Source organism: Pleuronectes platessa, chromosome 20, assembly GCF_947347685.1.
Source record: "Pleuronectes platessa chromosome 20, fPlePla1.1, whole genome shotgun sequence".
Lineage (NCBI taxonomy): Eukaryota > Metazoa > Chordata > Actinopteri > Pleuronectiformes > Pleuronectidae > Pleuronectes > Pleuronectes platessa.
The window spans coordinates 15,379,882-15,407,609 of NC_070645.1; the positions used below are offsets into that span (position 1 = coordinate 15,379,882).

The 27,728-nt window shown below is 42.7% G+C and overlaps 1 protein-coding gene across 1 annotated transcript; it reads right to left on the reverse strand.

Annotated features, from left to right (window-relative positions):
• Positions 1-1,608: 1,608 nt before the first annotated feature.
• Positions 1,609-27,262, reverse strand: ube3c (ubiquitin protein ligase E3C). The gene is made up of 24 exons (XM_053412244.1): positions 27,125-27,262; positions 26,389-26,499; positions 26,186-26,239; positions 25,509-25,583; positions 24,954-25,100; positions 24,725-24,840; positions 24,448-24,605; positions 23,543-23,696; positions 22,246-22,466; positions 21,917-22,068; positions 21,331-21,518; positions 18,395-18,481; positions 18,116-18,273; positions 17,200-17,426; positions 14,777-14,881; positions 14,230-14,317; positions 12,126-12,223; positions 11,490-11,622; positions 10,015-10,262; positions 7,030-7,242; positions 4,841-5,029; positions 4,680-4,746; positions 4,419-4,549; positions 1,609-2,811 (listed from the first exon to the last, which is right to left on the reverse strand). The coding sequence occupies exons 2-24, from the start codon at positions 26,452-26,454 to the stop codon at positions 2,641-2,643; spliced, it is 3,246 nt and encodes a 1,081-aa protein (XP_053268219.1). The 5' UTR covers positions 26,455-26,499; positions 27,125-27,262; the 3' UTR covers positions 1,609-2,640.
• Positions 27,263-27,728: the final 466 nt, after the last annotated feature.

Below are 27,728 nucleotides of genomic sequence, written 5' to 3' on the forward strand. Positions count from 1 at the left end.
AGCAGCAACACATTCTAACTGTGTTTTTTCACTTTTGACTGAAAAAACCCCTAATGGTTTGATCTCATCATAACCTGAAGCAGGGGAACGAATCAGATCAGGTTACTAGAGTTTTGGAACCGAATTGATCCTGAAACGACAGACTTGCATTGATTTGAAATGGAAAATGAAGGACGTTCTCGCAGTTAAAAGCGGCTGCAGCTCCTGCCAGCGAGGGAGCTACCCAATGAAAATGACAGATCGCTATTAATTATAATGAACATTATCAGCGGTCAGTATCTAATTAAACTCTTCGGGCGGGAGGAATCGCAGCAATTGATACCGCGCACAGGTCATTATATATATTATACTGTCTCTAAACGCATTCACATAGACTTTCCTGCATTTCATTGATCCTCCAGCTGCAGAGTAGAAGGGATTCACAAAGGAGACCAAAATAACTCTTGGCAGTTGAGGCCAAACGTTGTAAACTGCTCACATGGAGGATTTTTTTAAATCCTAGCAATAAGGTCGGCATATCCCTGTTCGTGTTGAGACAGGCAGGAAGTAGCAGCCCCCGCACACATACATCTGCGCTGTTTACAGATGCATATTCAAGGAGCTCATGCAGTCACACTCCAGTCCCTTATTTCCTGCTGCAGCCAAAGTGACATTTGTAATAATGTGGGGTGGTCGTCACTAACAAGATGAAGGTGCTTGCTTTTACATGAATTGTTCTGCAGTTCCAACAAAATCAGGCCTTTAACTGTTCTTCATGCAGTTATATTAGGCAACCACTAGGTGGCAATCAGCAACAATAAATAGGAGAAGTGAGAGGGGGAAGTTTTGAAGGAAGAACCTGCAGGTGTGTGAGCTGCAGTTGTGTCTCAGTATTTGTTGTTCAGGTATGATTAACGTCTCAGATACACCTCCCACTCATCATGCGTTAATGCACCGTTTCCTTGTTGACAGCACTCCTGGAGTGATATTGTGCAAAGTAGGCTCCGATCCACAATCACCCTGGAGTGATTTTTGATGTTTCCTCGCTCTGCAGCAAGATAAACAAGGCTAAAAGCTTCAATTAGCCCCTAAAAGGCCTGAGAGGAAGCTAAAGTATATTGCGCAGCGAGGATGATTCATAACAACCTGCATTAACTTTGTCAGTTATAATCCATCACGAGGTAATAGTCTTAAATAAATCTCATAGTAATTGAGATGAATCCCTCATTTCAATGACAAGTCTGGTTTTTAAGACCCAATTACCACTCGGCACTCCCCGGCCCGGCGGCTGCTCCGGGTTCGGGCTCTGAGTGGAGGAGAGGGGGCAGCAGCATCGAGGACGGGGGACGGGGAGATGGACTCCATCCAAGGAGCGATGGATACCTCGCCGGGCTGCATCAGAGGGCAGGTAGATTTATGACAAACGCACACAATCTTAATTTGTGCTCAGCCCGATAATGCGAGGCCAGAATACTTCTGCTCAGTGTTTCTTAACTGGATGTTTCTTTAATTATATGTCAGAGGCCATACAACTCAGGAGGAGATTTTCCCACAAAGCACTGTTTTATGTCTCGCTCATTACTGTAAATTACAAGCAACAGGGAGAGAGACTTGTGGGAAGAAACTGCAAAAAAGAAAAAAAAGTGGGTTTATTCATTTCCATACACTCTTGTTTCTGTTTGTCTTCACCCGGTTAGTACACTGATCAGTTGTGAGTCTTATCGACGTGACGCTGCGGTTTTGCTCCCTAAGAGCAAACTCTCAGGACCCGACCAGGGAGGAGATTGTTCACCTTTAGCGAGCATGTGTGAAAACACGAAGCCTCCATTCGCACACAGAAGGAAAAGAAAAAAACAACCTGTACAAATACTGAATAAATGAATAATACAAGAGTCGTTGTAAACATGTACATATTCACAAATCCGACATCATATAACCCTCCCCTCCCCCCCAGTTAGTCCAGCAGTACGAGTCATTTCCACTGATGGCGTGTGCATGGTTATCGGACACGATAGTTACTACTGGTCATAATAATCATATGAGAAATCACAAAAACTGACGCCTTGATGACCTCTGTGTGAAAATAAATGATGGCTGTACACAAAGCTCCTCCGCAGCCCTTGGCTCATCACAAGGTGGCTTCAGAGTCCTCCAGTCTGCCCTTCTGTTCTTATATTGCCTTTTTATTTTTATTTTTTTATTTAATATGATGCCACTTAATCTTTGGTGAAAAATAACTGTCCGTTCATGTTAGATTACACAAGAGAGCAGCTGCTACCGTTGGTTTCTTGATTTTATTTCGGCGCATTATATTTCCTGCAAAACTCGACTGAAGTGTTCTGACGAGCGATTAAACATTTAAATTTCTTAAAAGCAACAAGGATTTAAAAAAAAAAAAAAAGGCTTCCTACTGCGCTTCATCCCTTTCCTTTCAGTCTGTGGGTGATCATCCCCCCCCACCCTTTCACTTGGCACACACACAATCACACACACACACACACACACACACACACACAAACACACAGTAAATCAGGCAGGTCAGTGCATCATTTTCTTTCCCTGTTCTTGTTTCCTTCGCTCTGTCCCAAGCCTTCTTCTTCCCATTACTACGACACAGAGTCCATGGATGCAGGGCCGGAGAAGCCGTCGCCCCCCCTTCCCTCAGCTCAGCTCGAACCCGGCAGACGACTCGATGGCGTACAGCAGCTTGTTCTTCATCAGGTGCTCGTCGCAGAACTCCGGCAGCTTGAGCAGGTTCATGCAGGTGCTGGCCGTGGGCAGGCGTTCCAGGTCCGTGCCGCCGTGGTGGATGCAGAAGGCCGGGTACAGCTCCTGTGTGCGTACATACTTTGTTAGCACATGACAAATTGGCAGCGGTTGCAGATTAAAGCTCAAAAGACTTTGCTCATCATGAGGTGTTTAAAGACAGAGGGGAAATCTAGTCAGCGCTGATCACCGTGTCCAAAGCAATCCCAATTAGGCAATAAATGTCAAATTCCACAAGGGGATAAATGTTAAAAGACAGACATTAAGCGCTAAGCTAATACAGTGAAAGGATAAATTTGGAAATCTGATTAGTGCTTGAAAGGCACCGAGCAGGAACCCGGCCCACGGCTTGACCCTTGGATGAGAGTCTGGAGGAATGGTCATTTCATGTTGTCTATCTGGCATTTTTTAAATCAAGCCTCCGTGTGATGAGGCCACCTCATCTGCAGACGGTGACACTGAGCGTTTCCATCACAAGCCGAGCCGCCGAATTAGCCTCCGCCCTGATTTCATCCCGCTATTTAAAGTTAGCGAGTACGGCTCAGCGGCCACACTCGCCCGATTAAATGGCTCTTTGGGGGCTTAGCCGTAATGACCCCATTTTTCTGACAATTACCGTATTAAACTATCGTTGCTTATTGAGAAAGTGTCATTACCGCGGCTATCATTCTGGGGAAAAAGGAGAGTTTCAATCATCTTTTTTAAATGGCTTCTCCTGACAGAGCTATTTCTCCTCTAATGAATCCTGGACCGTTTCACGACAGCTAATTAAGGCTTAGCTGGCTCAGGCTGAGGGCCGGGTCAGGGGCCGCTCCCCCTACGAATTACTGCCCCTTTCCGGCCCTGGAGAAGAGATGGGTGGGAGGAGGGAGCATCCACACGGCGGCCAAAGTCAAATTGATTAAATGTGGAGGGAAGGCAACTATTAAACCCTCAAGAGGAGGGACGGCGAAGGGATTTGAGGAAGAGTTTTGTTCCCTCGCTCTGCTGTCTCACGCATTTAGATTTTCTTAACTAATGACAGTCATAAAACCAATCATATGATAATTACAGCTTCTGGTTAAGATGAAGTAAGACGCATAAAAAACACTTTAATGGGCCCGAGCAACACTTTCTGCTCTTTTCTCCCCCTATCTCAAACTACTTAAGTGTCCCACAAATCAAGTCAGTAAGAAAGTCAAATGGTTTCCAATAAGGGAGGAAATCATTTCAGAAGGAGGAGGGAAGCAGTAATGAGGAGGCTGAAACAATGTTTAGAAGCATTACATGTTTTCATTTAACAGGGAATCGCTGCTGTGTCACACAGAGAGGAAAAGTGCAAAGGTTCAACCTGCTACCGAGTTCTGAATGGTAATATTTGTGTAGTCAAGATCTCTGACCAAGCCCCCACCACACACACACACACACACACACACACACACGAAGGTCATGAACTACAAAACAACAGTGGACGTGGAGATAAGGCTTCACCGCACTGGCTCGCTCTTATCGCCGCCTAATTGGAAAATGATCATTTTGAGGGCTGTTATCAGACGAGGTATTTTCATTACAAGCCCATTAAGAGGGAACACTCCCTTCTATAGGGCTTGGCAAACATGGCGATAATACAGGTAATACACAGTCTGCAGATTTGAGTAAGATGGAGTGGAAGTTTGAGTCGGGTGAAGTCTCACCTTGAAGCCCAGCAGTGGAGGTCTGGAGCAGCTGGTGACGAACCTCAGCAGTTTGCGCTTTTCGTCGTCTGTGAAGCCGTCGACCACCTCCCAGAAGATGGTGATGACAGGGTGAGTGGGCGAGTACCCGCCTGAAGGAGATGATGATCGACAAGAAGATATCGTATAAGCCACTTTCATAAGTACTGCATCTTGAAAGCAGCTTGAGTTTCTAAGCACCTCAAACATATGGAGCGTAAAAAAAATGGTATTCGCTCGTACCTGAGTAGTTTGTGAACTTTTTCAGGTCATCTAGACAAATTGGCACGCGAGCCCCAGATACCAGCACCTGTTAAAAAGCATCAGAACATACATATGTTTTAGGGACCCACGATTGTGTTCTGTGTTAATCAGCAGTTTTGTTTTGTTCATGCGCGGATTACCTGGATCTCCTGCTGGTCAAACATCCGCAGCCACTCCAGGTTGACCACATTGGCCAGGCCCTGTCTGAAGGCGAGGCAGTGAGGCCGGATCTGCTTGTTCAGTCTGTAGTCAGCCACCAAATGGATGTAAGCGATCCGGTTGGCTGTGGTCACAGGAATGTCTTTGCCTCCCAGCTTCAGTTCAACCACCTGGATCCAAAACAGATTTAGGTTTAGTTAAAATATTTCATGTTTATAGGAGATGGATCGTTCCTTCTGTTTCTGAGTAATATTACTGTCAGGCAGCCATATGCATACTTCATTATGCAGATCACTGAGCCCGCCTCTCCTGCCAGATGACCAACAAACAATGTAAGTGCTTTAATTGTGCCAGGTGGATTTCATTCAATCACAGAAAGGTAATTGAATATTTTCCAACAGCACTCTGATTAAAGGTGAGGCTTGATGTGTGTGTGTGTGTGTGTGTGTGTGTGTGTGTGTGTGTGTGTGTGTGTGCGTGCACGTGTGAGTTTAAGTGCATGGCAGTGTTTCTAAATATAGCACGTCCAATGAACATCTGGTCCAATACAATTTGGCCCCAGGTTCTCTTTTCATTAGCTTTAGAGCAGTTAGCACTTGATAGGATGTGCTTATCTCTCTTCATAAAGCCGAGTGTATGATGACATCATAACAGCCACGGTGGGACAAAATTTAATGTTCATCTTTTTTCCGCCGCAGTTCTCCTGCATTCGGTGAATGTGATCTTGTGTCGTAAATGTTTAACGACTTCATTTTTAAAAACAGGGATTCAGTGACTTTAGGTTCCATCTTCACTTTTTTGTTTTTTAAACATTTTGACCACCACTGATAAACCAAACGACACAAAGTGTAAATCTGCGGGTATCCCATGCGAGTCCTCTGCAGTGGACGCAGGTTCGGTTCCAACCTGGCCCTTTGCTGCATGTCTTCCCCTCTCACTTTCCCCTTTCATGCTTAAAACTCCATCAATCCAAAAAAGGTTTAATGCCCAAAAAATATTAATATAAAAGAGTAAATCTAACACGATTTTACTGAGAGAATTCTTGTATTTTATAGTCCATTACATCTTTTTATAGCTTTAGTTCCTTTCAAATTAAGATTTAAAAAAATAGATAATAAACCTTAAATTATTCGGGGCTAAAGAAAAAACTCAGGCACACAAACAAGGCGAGTTTCCCAACTTTTCCCTGAATTCATCCCAACACACACCAAACATGAACATTTGAGCAACAGTAGTCACACACAGAAAAGAACTGAATGACCCTCAACAGGATGTTTGTTTAACAACAACACAAACTACAGTCAAAAAGGACAATAGACATGAATCAGAATCTCTCTGACGCAGTCTCAACAAGAACTGATTGATAAGTAAACAGAGGCGTTCAATTGCAACCAGATTGTATTATAATCCACAGTATCCACTTTTACTTTGTCCATCCCCTAATCGCTGTGTAACCGCATGAGGCTGAACTGATGAGTGATCATTTTCTTTTCTTTTTTCCTCCCCCACGTTGGATTCTGATTATGTGCTAATGTAAGAGAATTACTGTCGTTATCTTGCTTACTCTGGCTATCTCATGAGGGCAAATGCAGGGCAGACTGCTCCCGGGTGTGTGCCTAATCTTTCACAAATTGTTTTCCCTATCGTGTTTGCGATGCCCTATTTGCCACCAGGAAGGCTACATAGTGACTCTGCCATTTCAGGTGTTGTTTGAGAAGAGCTAATAAGACGCGTTAAGGCCCTGAGCAAACAGGGGGTCGGGGCAGAGTGCAGGTCTGGGCCCAGGTGATTCAGTGTGATGACGGCCGCTCGTCTCCGCAGCCTTGAGCTTTGGAGGGGACGTGCTTAAGAGCAGCTAGTTGCTTCTGTCAGGCGTGTTCTGAGATCATTTCTGGGGGAAAGGCAGGTGGAATGGTCAACAGAGCCGCTGTGTTCCCTGCACTGCAGCAGAGCTTAGGGCAACAGTGGCAACGTGCTTTATCTCTTCCAGAGCTGAAAAGTGGTACATCACGGAGGAAATGAATTATTAACGCCACAAGAGAGGAGTCAAACATGAGGAGGGAAAGATGGCTGAACGAGACTTACTGACCAGGATAGTGAGATGGAAAACAAAATGAACATGTGGATGAACGAACATACTCCATCCCACCCTGAACCCGACCCTGTTCACCTGAGCCTCTCCCAGATCGTTGTTGACCACGGTGAAGTTGAGGCCCAGCTCCTCCGTATCCCCCTCGTAGCTCTTGAGGAAGAGAAGGTTGCGGTACATCTCTGGGTCCAGCGAGGCCAGGTGGTGGATGTCCACATCTGCACTGGTTCCCAGAAGTTTGGAAAGGAAGAAACTGGCAAAGGGCAACTCCACCAGCATGTTCTCGTACAGCGCCTGGGGGTGAAATATCGACGTCAACGGGAGGACAACAGCAAGACAAGGGACATCCTGACAAATTCACCTACAGACATCAGTCAGCTGGTATAAATGAGGAAATGCTCGGAGCAGGAACTGTTTATTACTTGGGTGTCACTGAATAAAACATGATGATTAGATAAGATTAACCACTGGACCTGCATTAAGTAGCAGGTACATATACAACAAAAATCTGATTACAAGGGACATTAGGCAACATTAGATTTGCCTTTTGCTCTTATATCAAAGAAAGTGATCAAGATATCAAGTGATAAGACAGTAAATCTGCTCACATCATGGTGACATAGAGCAAAACACGGAACACAATCTATCTCAAGCACACCGGCTTCTGTTTCACCCACCTCAAACTTTATAAATGCCAATTCTCACCTTGACCTAAAGTGCCATTAAGAACCACAGCCGGGCAGGTGACTCATAAAACCCAAAGCTAATGTACTGGAATAGTCCGAAAAAGAGCCTGTAGGAGGCATTAAAATATACAGGTCTTTATAAATGATCGCACTAAAAACCCTGACCGCATCAGCTAAATGGATTATAAATCTAGGGGATTTCCATAATGCATGCATCTAAAACACACACGCCCACATAAATCACGGCTATTTTCTAAACACAGGTTAATTGCACAACTTCAAACATTGTCTATTTTTTATGCAAAATAATCCACTTAGTATTTCTCTAGTGGCCGGAGCTCGTTTCAGACCATATGGGCTGCGTGGCCCCTTGAAACCTATCAATAACACTTGTGCCGGGAAGAGGCAGCAATAAGTATATGGAAAAAACCTGTAGCCCTATTTTTTCAATGCCACTTACTTTATTTAGGAGTGTTTATTGCCAGAAATTGTGCCAAAATGACTTGGGCTGGAAAGAATTAATTATTATGGCCCAGGCCTTTTAATATAAGTGAGTGCAGTGGCAACGCAATTAATACAGATCGCGGCGCCATCAGGTGGAATAAATGCCAGCAACATTGCAGGTGCATTCTGTTAGCTGCCAAATAAATTCCTTAATTTACAGCATTAAGAATCAATAAAATTATAATGCCTTTCAAACACATCTCTATCAATCAGAGGGGCCAACCTCACACACCTCTAAACCGTCAGTTGCTGAAGATTAGTGAGGAGAGACTGTGCAGGAGTGTGCTGTTGAAGAAGGGAGGAGGATGAAACTTTCTTCACCCCTGATAGTTTACAGAGTGGTAAGGCCACTGCTGATGAGGTTGGAGGTTTTGCACCAATGAGAGATGAATGAAGCACAACAGGGACCTCCCATGGGTCATATTACATAATGAGAAATGGGATTTTGACAAATTGACATCACTAAACACTCCCATCGCAATTAAATTAACCTTTTTGATCTCTAGGCTGAAAGGTTTGAGGCACAAAAGCAAAAGGAACCTGTTTTCATGTTTCCCCATTTGTGGCTTAAATCTTTCAGCTTGCCAGCGGGGTGGACAAGTGAGGAAGAAGGATGATGACTGGCCTCTATTCTGATGTTCAATCCCATTTCAGTGAGTACCCCAGACAAGCCACTCCTGCCTGTAATACATCACCTCCACAACAATGGCACGCCTTGGACATTAATTAACAGTATTAATCTCCTGTGTCCTTTGAGCCGCAACGTGCACTGTGCACATTGCGGCAGCAGTGATGCAATCCCAATCTATATAAACGAGTGCCTTTTACCCAGGCAGTAACGGCACTAAACAAATATCAATACGCCCCTCAAATGGCCACTCAAACGTCCATTTTTATGGAGAAAGAGGAACTTAAGATAGGGTTAATTGAAAGTCAAATTCAAATTAATTTCCCCCCACCTAATTGCCTGAACCATTAGCTACGGAGAGCACAATATTGAGGGTGTGGGGGGCGGAGCGCTGGGGGCTGCTGATTGATCATTTCTCACTTGCATAGAGCACAGAGAAGAAGTGGACTGAACCATCTCGGGCTTAGCAAGAGAGAAGAGACCTGGATGTTCTTGACTGTAAAACAGATCAAAATGCTATTACCACATGGTTTGAACGCTTATTTATGTCCTGTCTGTGTGGGCCCACTGATTTAGTGCCGGCCAAATGCAATCACTACACAAACAAGGGGTAGGAATCATCGGCTAATGGAAGCCCTAATTGAGAGGCGACCGCTTGTCATGAGGTAATTCTTCTCCAGGTTGAGATGATAGCCAGCCAGCCAGCCAGCCAGCCAGCCCCCCCTACGAGGAAGGCATCTTGATAAACAATCACTACCACATGCATTAAGGATGATTTAGAAACATTAGGCTCTAATAAATAGTGCCATCGGAAGAAGGACTGGACGGGGGAAAACAACGCTGTCAACAGATTACGCATAAAGCCAATTAAGAAAACTAAGGCTTGCAGGAGTGCGAGGTTCAAGATCTCACCCTAACCCTAAAATCTTTTTATGAAACAAATGACGGCAATTTCTCCTAAACGCTGTCAGTGTCCAGAGCAAACACAGAACAACCTCTGAATTTACATCAACAGCGAGGGAAGCGTTGACACCGACTATGACTGTTATTAATTGACGTCTTGGTCATTAAGTTAAGGCCATCAGTGATTTCATATTACAATTCTCTTTATGTGAAGAGCTTCATTATCGTCCATTATCCCTCCTTGTTTTAAGGGGCTATGTTATGTTACTTTGCATTTTTTATGTGAGGGCATGGAAATATCTCACATCAGTATTATTTTTACTAGGTTTTACTTTAATTACTCACCTTTCCGAGAATCCTGCCCAAGAAGTAGTAGTGTCGCGTGAAGGAGGCTCCCACCAGCATCTCAGCAGTGGGACTGGGATACAGCAGGCTGTCGTTGGTGGTCTTGAAGAAACCTTGGTTTGGATTGAAGCCCGACTTGAGGAGTTCGTTGAGGAACTCCCGGAAGATGCCACCACCGTCGATGCCTGCCTCATCCAGACCGTGAGCATTCAGGAGATGGACTCTGACCCTTTTCTTCAGGTCCGGTTCTAACAGACCACAGAGCAGAGGAGGTTTAAAGAAAGAGGATCTCGGAGACATTGGACAATAATGTTCACGGTTAGGATAAATTGTGGCCATATTTTCTGTTCATAAATGTAACCAAAAGGATTTTTATGTGATGAATACTTTTGCTAACAATCACACAGTTGAAGTGTCAGCATTTTACAGATGTGAAAATGACTGATGGGCAGTGATTACACAAAACGACAAAGATCATTAATATCCGTAATCACAATTTACTGCTCACCATAGACCAGAACTATATGGGAATGACTCAGTAGACAAAAGAGGGATTTTAGACACAGGCCGGAGTTTTGGGGCTTTTTCTTTCTGCTACACATTCAAAGAGCTAGAGATTTAGACGCCATACAATTACTTCAAACTTTCATCTTTCAATTTTCAAAGCAGTCATTTTTAAAGCAGCAGACGAATACTGAGGAAAAAACAGACGTATGCAAAATAAAAATGTCTGGGCTCCATTAACTTTAAAATTATAGATTATTATATTACCAATAAGCAAACTTGTCAAGAATGACGTTATAGTCCTGTAAAAAAAGACTTAAAGCTTAAAATACCATGTTCCTTAAATCTACCCTAGCGCATTGTTTTCTGCCCTTACAAACATATTTACCAAGAAAGCAATTTTTTGACCTTAGAATATTCAAATCAAATTCTATAAGAGGTCATCTTTCAGAATAATTAATGTACAGTGATAAATCAAGGTGGCTATAACTTATAGACACATAAATGATATAGATCATGTCTTCAGCCCAGGTCTCATACTACTCTTTTTAATCAGAGTGGCCCCACTGAAGTGCCCTTTCAAATTCAAACACAAAAGAGGTGACTTAAAATAATTGATTCTGCTTTTTATGTGATCCATTATAATAATCAGAACCACAATTACGCTTTACCGAAATTCAGCACAAGGAGAGAGCGAACCTTCATCTTTAATGCAACTGGACACTCGATCCTCAATATTAAGCTTTTATAGACCATAACAAGAGTTTCAGTGACAGCGTCAAACATTTACAGCACCGCACTTCCTCTCCTCTTGTACTTGTCACATTGAAAATTAATGAGGGACCCAATACAACGGCTACAGCACATTTTCCAGACAATGCGATGATTAAGTACGTCGGCCTCATGCATTTAACACAACATAATGCAGACGTAAAATAGTGCTTTTATTCAAACAGTGAAGCCAGCCCTACCGTTCTCTGGAGAGAGTTTATCGTAGGCGTCTTCGTAGATGTAGTTTCGTCTGATGGTGACATTGATACCATCAGGGAATGGCCCGTCCCCCTGAACGTCCCGTTTGTCGGCATAGATTAACCTCTGGAAGATCTAAAAAGACGTGAACCAGACGGCAGGGTCAGTGAAAAGGTTTAAATGTTCAACAATAGGTTTTAACTGCATTCTGTCACTTATACTTTATCACCCCATATTTTAGTTTTTTCAGGGTGAAAAGTCACAGAAAGGAGGAAGGTAATTGTATTAAATCTAATAAAAAAGCAGATTGTTCATTCCTGTAAGAACTGATCCTATTTCACTGACACAGACGTGTGCAGGTCCAGCTCAACATACAAAATGTAATAACATGAACTTGGCTTTGGTTGCAAAAGAATTATCACATAACTGAACTCAAATTTTTCCCTTCAAAAACATGTTAAATATAATAGATTATAATTTAACAATATAAAAATAAACATCGTTTATATAATATATTTATATAAACAACGTTTATAATTTACAGCAAAATTATACACAAAGCAAAAGCACAGTTCTGTTCTAATATTGCACACAAAATGTGTATTTTTTTGCTTGACGGTGGGACAACGGTGCAGCACCTTGACTCGCTCTTCAAAGGGAACCACGAACGGGAGTTCTGTGAGGATGGCCAGGTGTCTCTCTTCGGACACAGACAGCTGTGCGGGCTCCATGCCGACTGCAGAAAGACAAATAAACACAATATAAGGACTGGTGAGAAATTAAAGTCCCAGCAATGGGTGACAAGAGGTCACTGAATAAGAAAATGGACATGTTAACTTTTCTGGTAATCATTTAGTAATTCAAATCCACTGTATTTTGTTAGATCGATCAATTTATAACTCCCGTCTCGGATCTTTCTTACTTACACCTCTTTGGGAATGATCCCACAAATCCTGATGACAGTTGAGTTTATATGAAATTTTTGAAAACTTGTTTTAAGTATTTGTTCTCAACCCTTTTATCCAGAAATAAGAGATCCACTCAAAGTGTATTTTTATAGCTGGCATCCAAACCCTTGTAGCTACTCCAATTCCACTGCACTATAACTTTGTACTTAGAACATTTAAAAAAAACTATCCATGCATTTAGGTCGATGACATTTCCAAGTCAATCTTCAGTTCCCGTCACTGTCCTCTATCAATGCAGCACGGCTGAATTGCAGAGCATCTTTTTTATGCAATTGTCAGCTTGAATTAGATGATTGTAAAACTTTCTCCACAAACTGTGAAAATAAAGGTTACATGCTTCTAAAATATATACAAGTTAATCATTAAATATCTGGACAATAAACTAATGATGAAAGGGAGAACAATTATTTTGACTTCTCCAGGACAGTATCTGTTCAATTCACAGTCTTGATTAGTTTAAAGTTTAGCTTGTGATTCCCAACATCCAGCGCTCCTCTGTGTATAACACTCATCTGACATTATCATTACCATTCACGGTGCTTAGTTCAGTAGTTAAGATCCAGTGCACAGCTTACAGCACTGCCATTAAAGACATTTGCCATCCTTCAGCCTTTTAATTAACCCAACTGTAAGCTGCACGTCCACATGTTGGGCTAAATCCATTAAGCTGATGTTTGTTTTGTATTAAACTCTGGGTTTAGGTCGTTTAGCCCACGAAGAAAATGCCACAATAGCTAAACCGCTCTTCACCCTCCTCACTTTGCGTCCACCGCAGCTCAATTATTCTGCCCAATTAGTCAATCTGATCTGCATTTTGCCATCAGGTTTCCATCTTTGAGGAGAAATATAGCCGCGGAGTGGTCAATACGTTGCTCGTTCATCAGCCTCGGGCCTGTCCATTAAAGGAAATGAGAAAAGGCCAGACAAACACATGGACCAGATGTGGCTGAGCTCATCAGGTACTTTCACACTAATTGAATTTATCCCATGCAGCCTCTGAGTGGCATTAGGTAGATCATACACACATTGTTATCAGCTTGTTTTCACACCATACTTCACAGAAACCCGGGTGAGCCAGCTGAAGCCCTGTCTGCATCACTGTGCTTTCCTCTGAGTGCCTAATTGAGTGAATTAAGAGAAAATGTGGGGATATATCTTTGTTGAAAACAGAGAAGGTTAATGACTTTTTCAGGGGTTTTACTCTGTCCCTGTGAAATGAAATAAGACTTTACCCTAAGAAGCATTTGCTCACAGCTAAACTTTAACTTGAAAGGGGGGAATCTATTATATATTTCCTAGTCCTGCACCTTCATCTCTCTGTCTAGTATAGAGATAAACTAGTGAGATGATTCCTTGTTTTTCTTCATGCATTTCAATGCACAGCTCTATAGAATAAGAGCAGCAAACGGAGAAGGTGACTTTGGACAGCAATTAGGATGATTTTCTGGGCAATGTATCAAGCTGACACAAGCATTATACAACTCTAAATTTCCAGCCATTGCCTGTGGAGCTGCTCAGTGCTGTGCATTAAGTACAGCAAAGTGAATAACAAGCTGAGAGTCTAGTTGTTCGGGCTGAGGAGAAATAACATTAACAGGCTATTCAAAGACAACTACGGGGCAGGATCACTGTAAGGGTTTAGGTTTTCATGGCATAAGGAGACATACTAACATGTACATGTATCGCTCCATTTTAAAATTAAAGCACGACAAACAAAAAAGGGTTTTCTTAATGTGCCGTGACAAAACAAAAACATTAACACAGATTACTGTACCATCGAGTGTTGACTGGAGCGGCCCGATGCGACCCATCCGTCTCGTTCTCCACACGTGTCTTGCAGAGGGGACGTACAGCTGTGTGACCTGGAGGTGAAAAACACTGGTCAGTTCAACCTGTCAAACCAACCTGGGAATATAGGTAGGGGCCTCAGTTTACATATCTACTGTATATTATGTAGCTAAATATAGGTGCTACCCTTGAACATACACACACAGGAACTTCAATGAGCAATTCGATTTCTTTCAAGTAACTTTTGCAATCACACTTTTATAAGCTTAATTTCCAGTCAGCTGGAGCTAAACAGTTGTAGTTTTTATTTGTTTTGCATGTTAACGTTGTTTGGCACCATTCTGATACCAACATGACATTTTTAGTTTGATTTCTCTATGAAATAGGTTTGATATTCAAGACCAATTATTATTATTACTTAATAAATCCGAGAGCTAATAATTACACACATGTGAGCCTCACTGCTGTTCACGGTCACATGCAACAATGATCTGCCTGGTTAACTCCAAACAGGTGTGACGACAGTAAAGTACCTTATCAGCACGGATGTTGACCTCCGACGAAAGCCAATGACCTGCGGGACAGAAAGGTCGTCTAATGTCGCGAGCTTTCACCATCTTCACCAAGTTAGTGATGACCTGTGTAGTAGATCAAACACACAGACAAGTGCAGCCATACACACATTAGCACCTCGAACTCCGTCAATTGTTGCCACGCTAAATCAAATCCGATGTTAGACAACAAAACGTTCGAATCAAGTACATTTCAGAGGAGAGATTGACAAACAGGTGCCTTGTCTTAGAGGGAAAAAAAGCAATTTGAGACTTCAGCCATTAGTGCGCCATTTATGGGGAGTATAAAAGAAAAACGACCTACTCCGTCCCTCAATGTCCAGCCCTGTTAATTACTGGCGAGGTCTGCTGACATCAGCCACTGGACGGAGAATTCAAAAGACACAGCAGCAGCAGCAGCAGCGGTTCACAGTGCTGCATGCAGAAGCGTGGCTCTCGCCTCGCCTGCAGACGGTTCAGGGTTACAACAATATTTCACCCTGATGTCACTTTGTAACGTTCACAGAGCAATTTCAGGCGACCGCCAACAGAATCTGTTTTATTCATTAACACTGTCTGCTGGGTAAAGTTGATGATAAATGTACATTTTTCAGAAATAGGATTTCAGTCAGAAGTCCAGGATTGAGACCAAAGATTTTATAATACTACATTTACTTTGCAAATGTAAAGATTTCAGTCTTATTTGGACTGAACAGGTCTACTGTTGCTGTGACACCCATCATATAACCTCATGAGTGCCAATGCACGACAATTCATTACGTCTGCGCTGCCATAACAGTTACAGCCACTCAATTTCCATATAATCCCCCAGCTAGATTATTTCAATCGAAGTTTTCTTTTCCAAAGCACGCCATTTTCATAGAGTGACAATCAATCTCGGCCAATCACTGGGAGGCAACTGGAGTCCGCAATAATGGCAAGTGCAAAATGCTGTAAAAGACACGTGGCGATGGGTTTGGAGGAGGCCTACCCCCTGACTCTGGGAATGAATAAGCATTCCTTAATTAGCCCATCGGGTTAAGTGCAAGCCTTAATGGGCCTTTCCCAAACTCCGGCGTGACATCGTTCTCCAAACATGGCCAAGAAGAAAGTTCCATTAGCAATATTAATACAAGCTTAGTTGATCATTTTCATTCAATTAACTTCTTTCAATTAAATAGATAGCTCGACAATGGAGGTGATAAAAGATGGGGAGGGACGGCTGATGACACGAACCAAACATTAGCGTGTTAGGGGTCAGCAGCGTTAAACGGACTGTAAATCCCACCGTTCAATTTGGAAAATGCATTTCCCCTGCTTCTCACTTCTTTAATGGGTCGTTTTAGCTGACAAGAGGCCTTTGAGCAGATCCTTTATGAAAAACACTGACATGCTCTTTGCGTATTTGCCACCTTCTCACAGAAACAACAGTGTTCACTTTTAAATCCTTCTGTCAAAGACTGACTGTACAGAGTCGCTTAATTACCGTTTCCTTGACAGAGAATGGAGGAGAGGAGAAAGGAGAAATGAAACGCGGGACTTGGAATGAGAAAAAGAGCCGAGGAGAATGAAGTTAATGCTGTCTTCTGCCTCATTTCCTCTGGGTAAATAACCAATGGATGACCTCCATGGCAGCGCTCCACCTTGTCTTTGCCTGCTCATGCACACATGCTCGATTTCCATCCAGCACAGGGAAGCATTAGGCCACTCTGCTTGACCGCACAGACAGGCCACACAACTATTAAGCCTCATGTTAATGTGCCGCAGATCACGGTTTACACTCCGAGCAAAGAGGAGTTTGATTTGAAATTCTTCTCCACGATGAAATCCATTCAGAGGTGACACCATCACTGACAGACAAGATGAATGAGCTGCCAATAGCAAAGATAAGACATGAGGAATGGTCCATGCTACAGGTGTAATAGATTTATAACAGTCCAATTCTAAAGCCAGTTCTGGAATCATATTTTTCACTTTGTCATTTTATTAAGAACAATACAATGTAATGTCAGTACTGCTTAGTGTCTGAAATAACCTAAAATAACAACATACTGGTTAGCATGTTTGTTACTTTGAGGTGATTTTTTAAATCACTGAGGTCAAGATGCTTAGCATGTTTGTTGTGTGAGTCTGTGTGTACATGTGTGAGAGTGCAAACACGGACATACACAGAGTGGCAGCAGTTTCTCGATACCCCTCACTTTATTTCCTGGGCTCTATTTAAAGTCAACAATGAGAGTGAGAGACACAAGGAAGAGAGCAAGAGGACGATAGGCGAAGAGTTCGAGCAACATATTTACGATATCTGCATTCACATCAGGATTTGAGTGAAGAAAATAAATGGAATTAAAGGCCAGATGTGATTTTATTTAACATATATATGCGAGTAATTTGCTATACCCTACCTTGAAGAGCTGCACCCAGCGTTTCTGCTCGGCCAGGATACGCTGCTGAACCTCAGAGTTGGTCTTGACGCCCACGCTGCGGAAGGCCACCATGTACTCCTCTCTGTGCTCTGTTTTGGTCTCAGGGTAGGCCAGCTTGATGATTCCCAGACATGCATCTCTCAGACAACGAGACAAAGTGACCAGCTCCGTCAGTGTGAAGGGCATCATGGAGGACTGCGTCGGAACTGTTGAGAAGGAGAACGTATTCATCTCTGTATTTCTTTTCCAGATATTGATTTTCACATTCCCATGGCGGCAAGACAAAATTCAATAGATGAAAGCAACAGTCATTAATGAGACATTATATTGCAAAGAACAGCAGGTCCAGGATGAGGTGTGTCCTGAATAGAGTTTGTTTATCACTCATTATTGTCCATTGTGAAGACATTGCAAATGAACATTTCACAGCAGAAAACACCTGTTTGAACACAGCCTGATATATTTGCTCATTGACTCAGCTGTGATTATGTTCAGCTGGAGATGAGCTATATGAAGGGAGAGAGTAAATGTGGCTCAAAGTCATCTTTAAATATATATATTGATGACATTGAAGAGATGGCCATTATCTCCATCTGGGGATAAAAACAAGACGAAAGAGAAAAGTTGACCGGGAAAATACTTGTCTGCAGAGTATTTTTATGAGTAATAAATACTGCTAAATACTATTTTTTATATATATATATATATATATAATATGCATTGCTTTAGCCTTTCAGTCTTTAAGAGTCTGAAATTAGTGGACCACCCTAGTCGACATCGGACTTTAAAGATCCCAGAAACCACAGACACTATATCTATTAGTCCAACAAAGCTCTGAAAGAACATATAACATATGGCACTTATAGAGACATGAGGCCGTTTTTGTGTTTATTACCTTCCAGTTCATGCCCGAAAAACTCGCTATCATGCACGGAGATAAGCGAGTGGCTGAAGAGGGAGCTGAAGAGATAGAAGAGGGGAATGATGCGGTTCGAGGCCTCGAATGACATGGGAGAACCTCGTGAGATCAGCTGGAGCAGCGACACCATGGAGCTGAGGGGAAACACAGAGAGGACGGGACTGAGTACCAGGCACAAAGTATAGATGCAAGCATAAATATGCTGCATTCATAAGCATCTTCTTACAAAGATATATAACAACAGCAATAGCTCACCCAGTGATCATTTTAGTTGTCATGGAGGTGATCAGGAACCAGAGATGCCTCAGGAAACGTGCGTTGAAAGCTAAACTGTACAGAAGTCTGCAGAGAACAAACAGGGAGATGAGACACATTAAAGAGATGAAAGCAGAATGTGTTAAAGAACTATTTCAGTCAGATGACACAATCAGTGTGAAGAACAGTAAAATGACTTTCCGCCAATATGTCTGCTATGCTCTGATTGTTAACTTTGCCCCGTTAACCAGAGGACACAAGTAAAAGGAGGGGAACAAAATAAATTGCCGCGTTATCCAACGTTTTCCTCATAGAATTTTCTTGGCCTTTCTCTCCCCTTATATACCTTGTGAGGGCCGAAAAGATATTAAATGAGCCATTAAGCTTTATTTAGGCGAGGCACCTTCCATTAGTAAACTAGTTGCTGGCGAGGGTGCCCAGCTCGGGTCATAAACAGCCCTCTGGCTTCCTGCTGGAGGCCCATTTAACTTAATGGCCAGGGGAGCAAGACAATGGAGGACGGAGGAGGAGGGGAAGCCTGCTCCTCGCTGTGACCCCGCAGCGCCAGCATGCTTCCACACTCACGGTGAATTACATGATAACACTGAGGAGGGCCCACATACCTCGCTATAGTCGCATTGCACTCAACGGTCTGTGGCACCAAGGTGTGAAGCTGCTCTTTGTTCAAGTGTGTGTGTGTTTGTGTATACTCCTAAATTGCATGGCTTTTCACACAGAGGGTAAGTACAGGTGACAATAATGTGGTAAGTAAGCTAAAAGGCAAAATAAAGTAGCCCCTGCATATAATAGGCCCTTGTCTGAAGGGTGGCAGTACTGACACCTATAAGGATGCTTGCCTTTAATAGGGCAGTGTCATGTATTCATAGTGGAGGAGAGGACTAGAGGTCAACAAGAGGAGGGAAGAGAAGGGAAAAGGGAATTCTGCATTTCCCGAACTTTCTCATCTCAATGTCAACGCTCAAATTCCCATCCCCGCATTCAATCTACAAAAACCCATTCAAAAAATTCCAAAATGGAAATGAGCGTCCGGAGCAGAGTGTCACACGGCCCTCGGTGCGGCTTGAAAAATGGTTTGAGCCGAGCGCGCGCCATCTGTCAGTGCAACAAGGCTCAGGAGAGAAGCGGGGAGTAGTGCAGTGGGCTCATAACAAGTGATGCGGGTGTTTGATTGAAATGGGAAACAAAGCACTAAATGCCAGCTGACATGCTGATTTACGGCCTGAGAGAACCCAAACCCCCATTTCAATCATGGAATGAACCACTAATAAACAAAGTCAAGACATCAAAAGGGGTTGCGTGTGTGTGTGTGTTTCTGTGTGTGTGTGTGTGAGTGAGAAAAGCAGCTTGATGAATCATGCCAGGATCATTTCATTTCGCAGTAATGAAAGAATCTCTGTTCAGCAGAAAAAACAGGCGTGCTCGGGGTCAGATTTGATACCATGATGACTGAACCGATTTTCTGCCTGAATAAAAATGTGTTTTTCTTGTATAAACAAGATCAACATCATTATCTCATGGCCAACACACGGGAAAATCACAGCAAGTCTTCAAAAGTAAATGAAGGACCAAAGCTCATCTGTGCTCACTTCTATCACAGCGAGCTCTGTTAGCGACAGGGTGCTACACCGGGTGAAACCAAACCATCAAAGGGACATTACACCAAATATCCAAGTCTAAACAATTAAAGTCAAATTACAACAAGGCCACTAGAACAAACCTGGGCTGAGAACAATTTGAAAAACAATTAAATCTAAATTTTTGCCCTAAATTATTTTATAGCTTCTTCAATGTCCTTTGAAAAAAGGCAGAGAGCAGGTACATGAGATATTTTACATATTTATTAAAAAAAGACAGCTTGCCGGGCCGACTGGACAACTGGCCAGCCCCACTTTTCTTTTTTTTTTTTGCTGTAAGTGCAGTAAATCAAGGCCGGGATGCAATTTGCTCCCCATAGCCTCTTGTAAAGCTATCCCGTCCACTTTTGCAGTGATTAATCTTTCTCAGTGAGCTAATTATTTTGTACAGATATCCGATAATGATGGAAGACGAAGGGCAGGATTTATGATAAAAGCGAAAGGAAGGAGGAAGCCGTAAAAAATTAAAGGAAACGATGGGGCGGGGGGGTACGCGGGGATAAACTGAAGTTCATCTAAATTCTCAAGTCTACGGCACAACAGTACTCGCTGACCAGACTCCAGCTGTGTGTGTGTGTCCTGTTTTATCACTTGTCCCTATGTGCATGTATTCATGTTGAGGTAAGCTGAACAGATATGTAGTAAAACACGGTTGCTAACATGGTATGAATCTTTATACATACACATCCCCGCCCACACATACAAATCAACTAGCAGCAACGGGCTCTACTAATAATTAACTAGAGCAGGTTGACCATGCATGAAGCTCAGTCTGGATCACCTCCCGTCAGTCAATGCACCATCCGCCCCACCGCCCCACGCCACCTCTGACATCCTGGCCCTAATGTAATCAACCTGAGAAGGGGTAATTGCCCCCATCCGAGAGTGACAGCTTCCCTGACATCCCTGCTTCCTCTGCCGGTTGTAAATGCCAGTGGGTGCGGACCAGAGATAACTGCCTGCCGCATCTCACCGTTATTTACATTACTGCTTACAGCGCAGAAACACATAAAGACACAGTTTTCCACTCAATCAGTCAGGTGTGTAAACAAGCCCGCTGAAAGCAAAGCTGATCTCAACAAGATGTATAAAATGTTATGATATGAAATAAAAATGAAAAAGGCTTTACATTTATTTTCATATCAGGTTTTTTTCACTGCCTGGTTCACCTTTGTTATGGTCTGATGATTATACATTATGTTGTTTTTTGTTGTTTGCATGAGAAAGCAAAGTGTGTCTGAGCTGTTTAAAAAATAATCAACAGGGTTTTTGTATTCTTACCTGACTTTTGGCACCATGAGGCGATGCTGCACCATTAGTGTGTGACAGATGGACGCCATCATTGTGAAAACCTCCTCGCTGGCTGAATCCCTCCACACCAGGTTCAGCAGAGCGTTTGTCTGATGCTTGGTGTCCAGCTTGTGGACGCACTCTTCAGTGATCAACTGCACAGATATCCGACTGTCATCCTGAAAGAGAAGGAGACAGGTGTGAGAAGAAAGACAGGAATTAACTTTAAAGTTTAAAGAATTAAATCAAAGCACCATTAAGTTTATCATGTGGTTAATCAATTCTAAGTCCATATTTGTGTCCCATTTCATCCTGTTTAACAGGAAATTCACTGGTTTTGTGTGTATGCTTTTTTCGTGAGACATTTGTTAAAGCAAATCCTGATGTGATGAACCACATTATGTGACATTGCAAACGCTTGATACAGATTCAAACATCTAAACTCAGGGAATCTGCCACTAACAAGTACAAATCAAGCATTGATTGAAAATACGAAAAGCATTACTAATTAAAAACCATCATTCTTTTTAGGCCTGTGCACATTCTAGTTGATATCCAATAAGTAAATGCATCATACCTGCATTGATGATGAATGGATTCCAGCGTTATCCTCGTCCTCCGAGTCGCTGCTCACCTCAGGCCTGGTGCTGCCCTCCGACACGGGCAGCAGCGGCAGCAGCGTCTGCAGGGCCCGGAGGTACAGGTGGAGACCCTCCTCTGAGAGAGAACCTGCCAACACACACCATCTTTATTACTGTACATAACAATCCTATCTTCACCTCCATAAATCCGTCTCACAGTGAGTTTATGCCTTAAACGAGTCATATTTATTTCATATGAACACACTGCAATATATAATGATACAAGGAGTGTACAGTACAAACAGTGGAGTGTGTGTGCACCTACCTAAGCAGTTCTCCCCTGCAGAGAGGACAAAGTAAAATATCCACGGGGCCTGGCTCTGTGCTGCTGAGGAGGAGGCGATGGTGCCCTGGAGGGAGCTCAGGAAGGCCTCGAACGGGAATGAGAGACGGAGGTCCGATAGCGCCGGGATAAAGAAGTGAAAGATCTGCTCGGTAAACGGTGCAGAGATGAACTCCTTAGTGAAGGCTGAAAATACAAACTGCCTACAAGGCCACAGAGAAGCGAAAAAGATTAGACAGGCGGGCATTGGTCCAGTTAACACATTAGATGAATACTGATATGAACTAAATGCAGTATGTTCATGAAGAAACTAGCGAGGGGGAGGGGGCTGCTCTAACACCACCCTGCTTTTTCTGCTTCGTGAGTACTTTGGTGTTGTCTCTCCAAACAGAGCGGCTTTGTGTGGCTCAGTCACACACATCTGGTGAGTCAAGTCAGATAATTAGCTGTTGGAGTCGGTGTGTACACAAGTTTCTCTCACTCCCGCCTTGCTTTTCTTCAAAGAAGAAAAGGAGTCCTCTTGTTGTGTGTTATTAAGAATGTCTCAAACTGAGGGCAAACAACCTGATATTCTGCACTCTGGCGAGCGAGCAAGTCTGGGGGCATTTTATGGCTTGTTGTAAATTGGTCTCTGAAGCAATTACTGCTTCACCACTGACTGGAGGGGACAAAAAACTGCTGTGGTTTGTCCGATCAGTTTAATGGATGATTCCAAAAGAATTCACCAGGGGCAAACACTTTTCCTTCCTCTTCACCTACAAAGCAGCTACTTGGGAGGTCTGCACTGTATAAGTGTCTCAACAGATGAACGTACAGTGTGAAGACTTATTTGTGATAATATTATTTGTTGTTAAGTTGGGAGATTCACCTTGTCCAAAAAAGTCATGCTACAAATACGGCATTGCACAAGGAACTCCGACAAAAAGTTCAGTTTGGTTGTTAGTTCAAGAATCATGGTGTATAATTTTACCATCAGACACAAGTCACCACTAGCCGTTGCCATTATCAACCCTTTCTTTTTACATTTGGCCAACAACCAATAAGTTTGTGGACCCACTCCAATAAGGAATTTACAAAATTATTTCAGAGTTCACTGAGTCCTTTTTTTCTGACCATATAATGCCACTTAAGTTCTTCAGCATATTTATTCTGAAGCCACTGCTCTTCATGTTCCTGTCCTGCCACTCTGAAATGCTATAATTAAATTTCCCTCGTATCGAAGAACCAAACTCCATCCACTACTTGTTGTAATAGCCCAGATTTCACACGGATACCGTACCTTGCGCCTATTGTGCAGGAGGAGTAGGTAAAGTGCAGGGGTTTGAGGATGTGCTCCAACAATGTGCTTGCGAGAGGGATAGAGGGAGCGTCGCTGTACTCCAGACTGGAAGGGAGCCTGTGATTCACAAGAATGTACAGCGACCTGTAGTATCCTGAACAAAAGACACAAACGGGTATAAGATTCAAAAAAGAATATTAGGCATCCGGATGACTTCAATAAACATCTACCACAGACATACTACAGCATCTTTTACATCAATATAAAAAGTAGTAAATGTTTCTGTTTTCAGTTATCAGTTCAGAATTGAATTAAAAATAGAAGCAGCTGAAGTATTAAATACACAGAGTGGGAAAAGGAGAAACCAGCATCGACAAAAAACACTACTCTCCTATCTTTCGTAGTTTTAGCTGTAAACGAACAGCAAGCTACTTTTCCTGGCTAATTAGGCTCTAGGACGGGCTCTCTCTGCAGCCGACATAGTGCTAGCAATCAAACGAAATGTATTATGTTGACAAGTGTGAATTATCTTGAACAGGACTGTTGAAAATGAGTCATACTTCTGGGAAATTGTAAATACAATGAGATGTACTTGACCAGGCGCCAGTTAGAGCGGGAACTGCCCACGTACAGATTAAAGTGTTCAAACACTTCAGATCAAATGATACCACAACAAATTTAACATCTCCATACACCCGCCCGTGTTACAGTCGGCTTTAAAGTGTGTGTTTATTTCTGTCTGTGTGGTAGCAACAGTGGATTAAGATAAGTGTCTGCAATAAAGACATTTTGAATCCTCCCAAAAGATTTACAGCAAACTTAACTATTATATAAACACCTGTAATATCAAGGCATATAAATACCCTCATTTAATAATAAGCCAGTGAATTCCTCTGTTGACATACCTTTCTGTACCATATAGTGCAAAATCTGCTCGAGTAATGAAGCTACATAGTTAGGATCTGGAATAGCAGGAAGATAGGTTCTCTCTGAAGAAAATATTTCTAGCATCCGCATGGGAACCGCCACATTTAAACTGTCGTCCTTGCAGTTCTGCAGGAGTCTGGAAGACGAAAAGAGGAAAGAGTAACACAGAAAGGATTATTAAAAAGTTCCAAACAGCTTGCTGTGTCTTTTTGCAGCTTAAAATATCATTTCATAATGAGTTTTTAAGGACTATACCTGCAGCAGAAGCCTAAGATCGTCTTGATCTGAAACGTACATGTCTGCTTCTGTGGCCCCGCCAACAGCTTCACAAACTGACTGTTGTGTTTCACCAGATTCTGGCATAACCATATCTTTAGAAACAGACAAACGGAGACAAATTTGTATGGTATGCATGTTGTTCTTTAGCTAGAAAATACATCTGTGCAACAATCACTTAAGAATTAAACACATTTTGCATCCTCACCAATCGATGTGCATCCACCCTCTGTCTGTAAAAAAATATGAGTTCTCTTGATAGGAGGCAAAGACGAGGACCGTCCAAGACATGCTGAGCACCACCTGCATGCGTCTTACTGACACACTCATCAAACCTCGCCCTCTGGATGGCATACTGGCAGAAAAACAACACAGGTGAAATATTGCAAAAACTCTGTGTAAGCAGACCTGGTATGAAAAGTATACATGTGAAGTGAAATCAAAACATGGAGACCGTACAAACTTTATTAACACATAAACAGACACACTTGTTATGTCTGCAAAACCATCACACTGTTAGCTCCATTCATAAGCCACCTGCATGTAATAGGGTTTTACTGCGGACCTTTATCAATCACAGTCATACAGTCAATAAAGAACCACACCGTAAAACAAACCATAAAATATTACAAAAATGAATTCCTCAGTGAATATATATATGGCTCCTAGACCTACTTTTACTCAATTTGAAAACTTGGTTTTTGACTTAAGAAAAACAGGGAAGTTAAATATGAAAACTTAACAGGGCGTCTTGCAGACTTACCTGGCGTTTCAAGTCCTGGTATCCACGTATGTAGGACTGAATGATGATAGCATTCTTCAAACGTCTTCTTTCATCCTAACAGGTTAAAGAACAGAATTTAGACCTGATGAAATTACCAGACTCTTTTACTCATATGGGTTATATGTAAAGTAGCGCAACCTTATTGTGGAAATTCCTCCCCAGAGACACAATGTATCTTTCAAAGAGAGCGCACAAACCCATACAGTGACAAAGAGACTCAACCCAACCAGAGTTGTGATCAGATCGAACTTCTCGGCTCTATATTAAAAAAAATCACGCATGACATTTGTGTTTACTAAGACAAAATGATGTTGTGTTTACCCAGTCTGAGTTTACAGATGTGTGTGACAATGTTTGAGTGTGTGCGTTTTGGCGCGAGCAAGCAAGCATTAGAGAAAGAGAGCGGCAAGAAAAGTCAGGAAGGACTGAATGAATCAATGAGCTGCATGAAGATCTACTATGAAGAAAGCAATATAAGTAAAGTGTCACAAACAAAGTCAGCTGAGTAGTTGGTCCCTTAATTGAGGCCCCGGGGCAGGTTTGCCTTCACACGGCCTAAATAACGTGGCCATATACATCTCAGACCACCTCCAGATGGGGTCGGAGTCATCTGAACTCAGGACTTATTTGAGCGCTTGAACTGGATGTTAGTTTACCTCTCTTTTTCTTCTTTCCTCTTGGGTGCGATGCAGCAGAGAAGCTTTCTCCTCCTGGAAATAACAAAACAGAAGACCTAATCAGTAACATTATAAACATACTGTATCATCAATGCTTTATCATCAACGTGAGGAACAGGAAAGGAGATGATACCATCCACTCCATCTCCTCCCTGACAGGGTTAGGGTCAAAGGACACCAACCTTTTTACTGGCTCCCCCGAGTGACACATTGGGTCTTGTCTTGAAATCTCCCTCAAAGCTGAACATTGTTAGATTTTTCCCATGGACTGACCCAGAGGTCGCAGCTTGTTTCTACAGAGAGAGAGAGAAAGAGAGAGAATGAAGTGAACTCGGTGGCGGAGCAAACACACACGGAACACACCAGTGACAACATTAGACAACTGTGTCCTGACGGGTCGTGACTTAGCTTTAACTTAGGGGCTACCGTGTTCTCAAACTGTTACAGCACGGTGATACGTTTCCGTTGGTGGTTCGTGTAGGGACATATACAACACATGTACCTCAACGTGTGTGAGTGTTAATGGGAAAGATGGAGAGGTCAACGTGAGCTACTCCGCCGGCTAACAGCCTCTGTTTGGACACAACAATAGTTAGCTAGCCGGTCAACTTAGCTAGCTAATGACTCAGCAGCTGTCAGGTAATAAACTTCGCTGTTTACGCCGCTGGACTCCGGACAACACCGGGAACACCGCATCACACATTTATTCGTGACAAAGTCGCAGCGTCGGCTCACACATGTGTACGTAGCATGATTTTTGTTGACGTTAGCACTCGCAGCTAGCTAGCACAGCAGCGAAGCACTCACACAGGCTGATTTTACGGGGGGGGGGGGGGGTCCTTCTTTCTCTTCCTACTCCGCTCTTATTACAGGAAACTCATCTGAGAGCCGTGAACCAACAACCTGCGAATCGTTTACCTGAGACAGGTCAGTTAAGACAGACACACAACAACTCTGAGGAGCAGCTCAGGTGTTAATCCACTCGTCTTCTGCTTCTCCTCCTCCTCTACAGACATCAACACACAACCGGGAAGAGCCGGAGTCACTGCATCCGCTTCCGCTCAAAGCCCCGGTCGTTGATTGGACAGAAGTCACGTCAATAATAACGGGTTAAACCCGCCTCTAAACTAGATCCATTGAGAAGCTTCTATGAACCTGTGTGTGCGTGTGCGTGTGTCACAAGATATTTGAAATATAATATGATTATTATTTGTAGTAGTAGTAGTATTAGTAGTAGTTTAGTACATTTAAGGCAAGACATAGTCTCTACATCCCTTTTGTCATTTGCTTGTTTCTGTATTTATTCATTTGCATTATACGCACATATTTAATCCCACACACACTACATCAGTGGTGGACAAATTGTGGTCTGTGGGCCAAATCTTGTCCCTTGACAAAAGATGAATATGATATGAATCTGTAAATATATTAATATAAATACAGCATTTAGCTCTGTTCTAATAAATGTGACCTTGTAACATTCTGTTTACAGATAACCTATTATATGTTTGTAGTCTTTTAA

What these genes read in the sequence shown, in the direction of transcription:
- ube3c (XM_053412244.1), bottom strand. Translation starts at nt 26,454, where the DNA reads ATGTTCAGCTTTGAGGGAGATTTCAAGACAAGACCCAATGTGTCACTC. An exon ending in GCTGGGTGCAGCTCTTCAAG is followed by an intron (nt 14,882 to 17,199) that starts GTAGGGTATAGC and finishes TCTACTACACAG; the next exon opens with GTCATCACTAACTTGGTGAA. An exon ending in CTCCACTGCTGGGCTTCAAG is followed by an intron (nt 2,812 to 4,418) that starts GTGAGACTTCAC and finishes GTACGCACACAG; the next exon opens with GAGCTGTACCCGGCCTTCTG.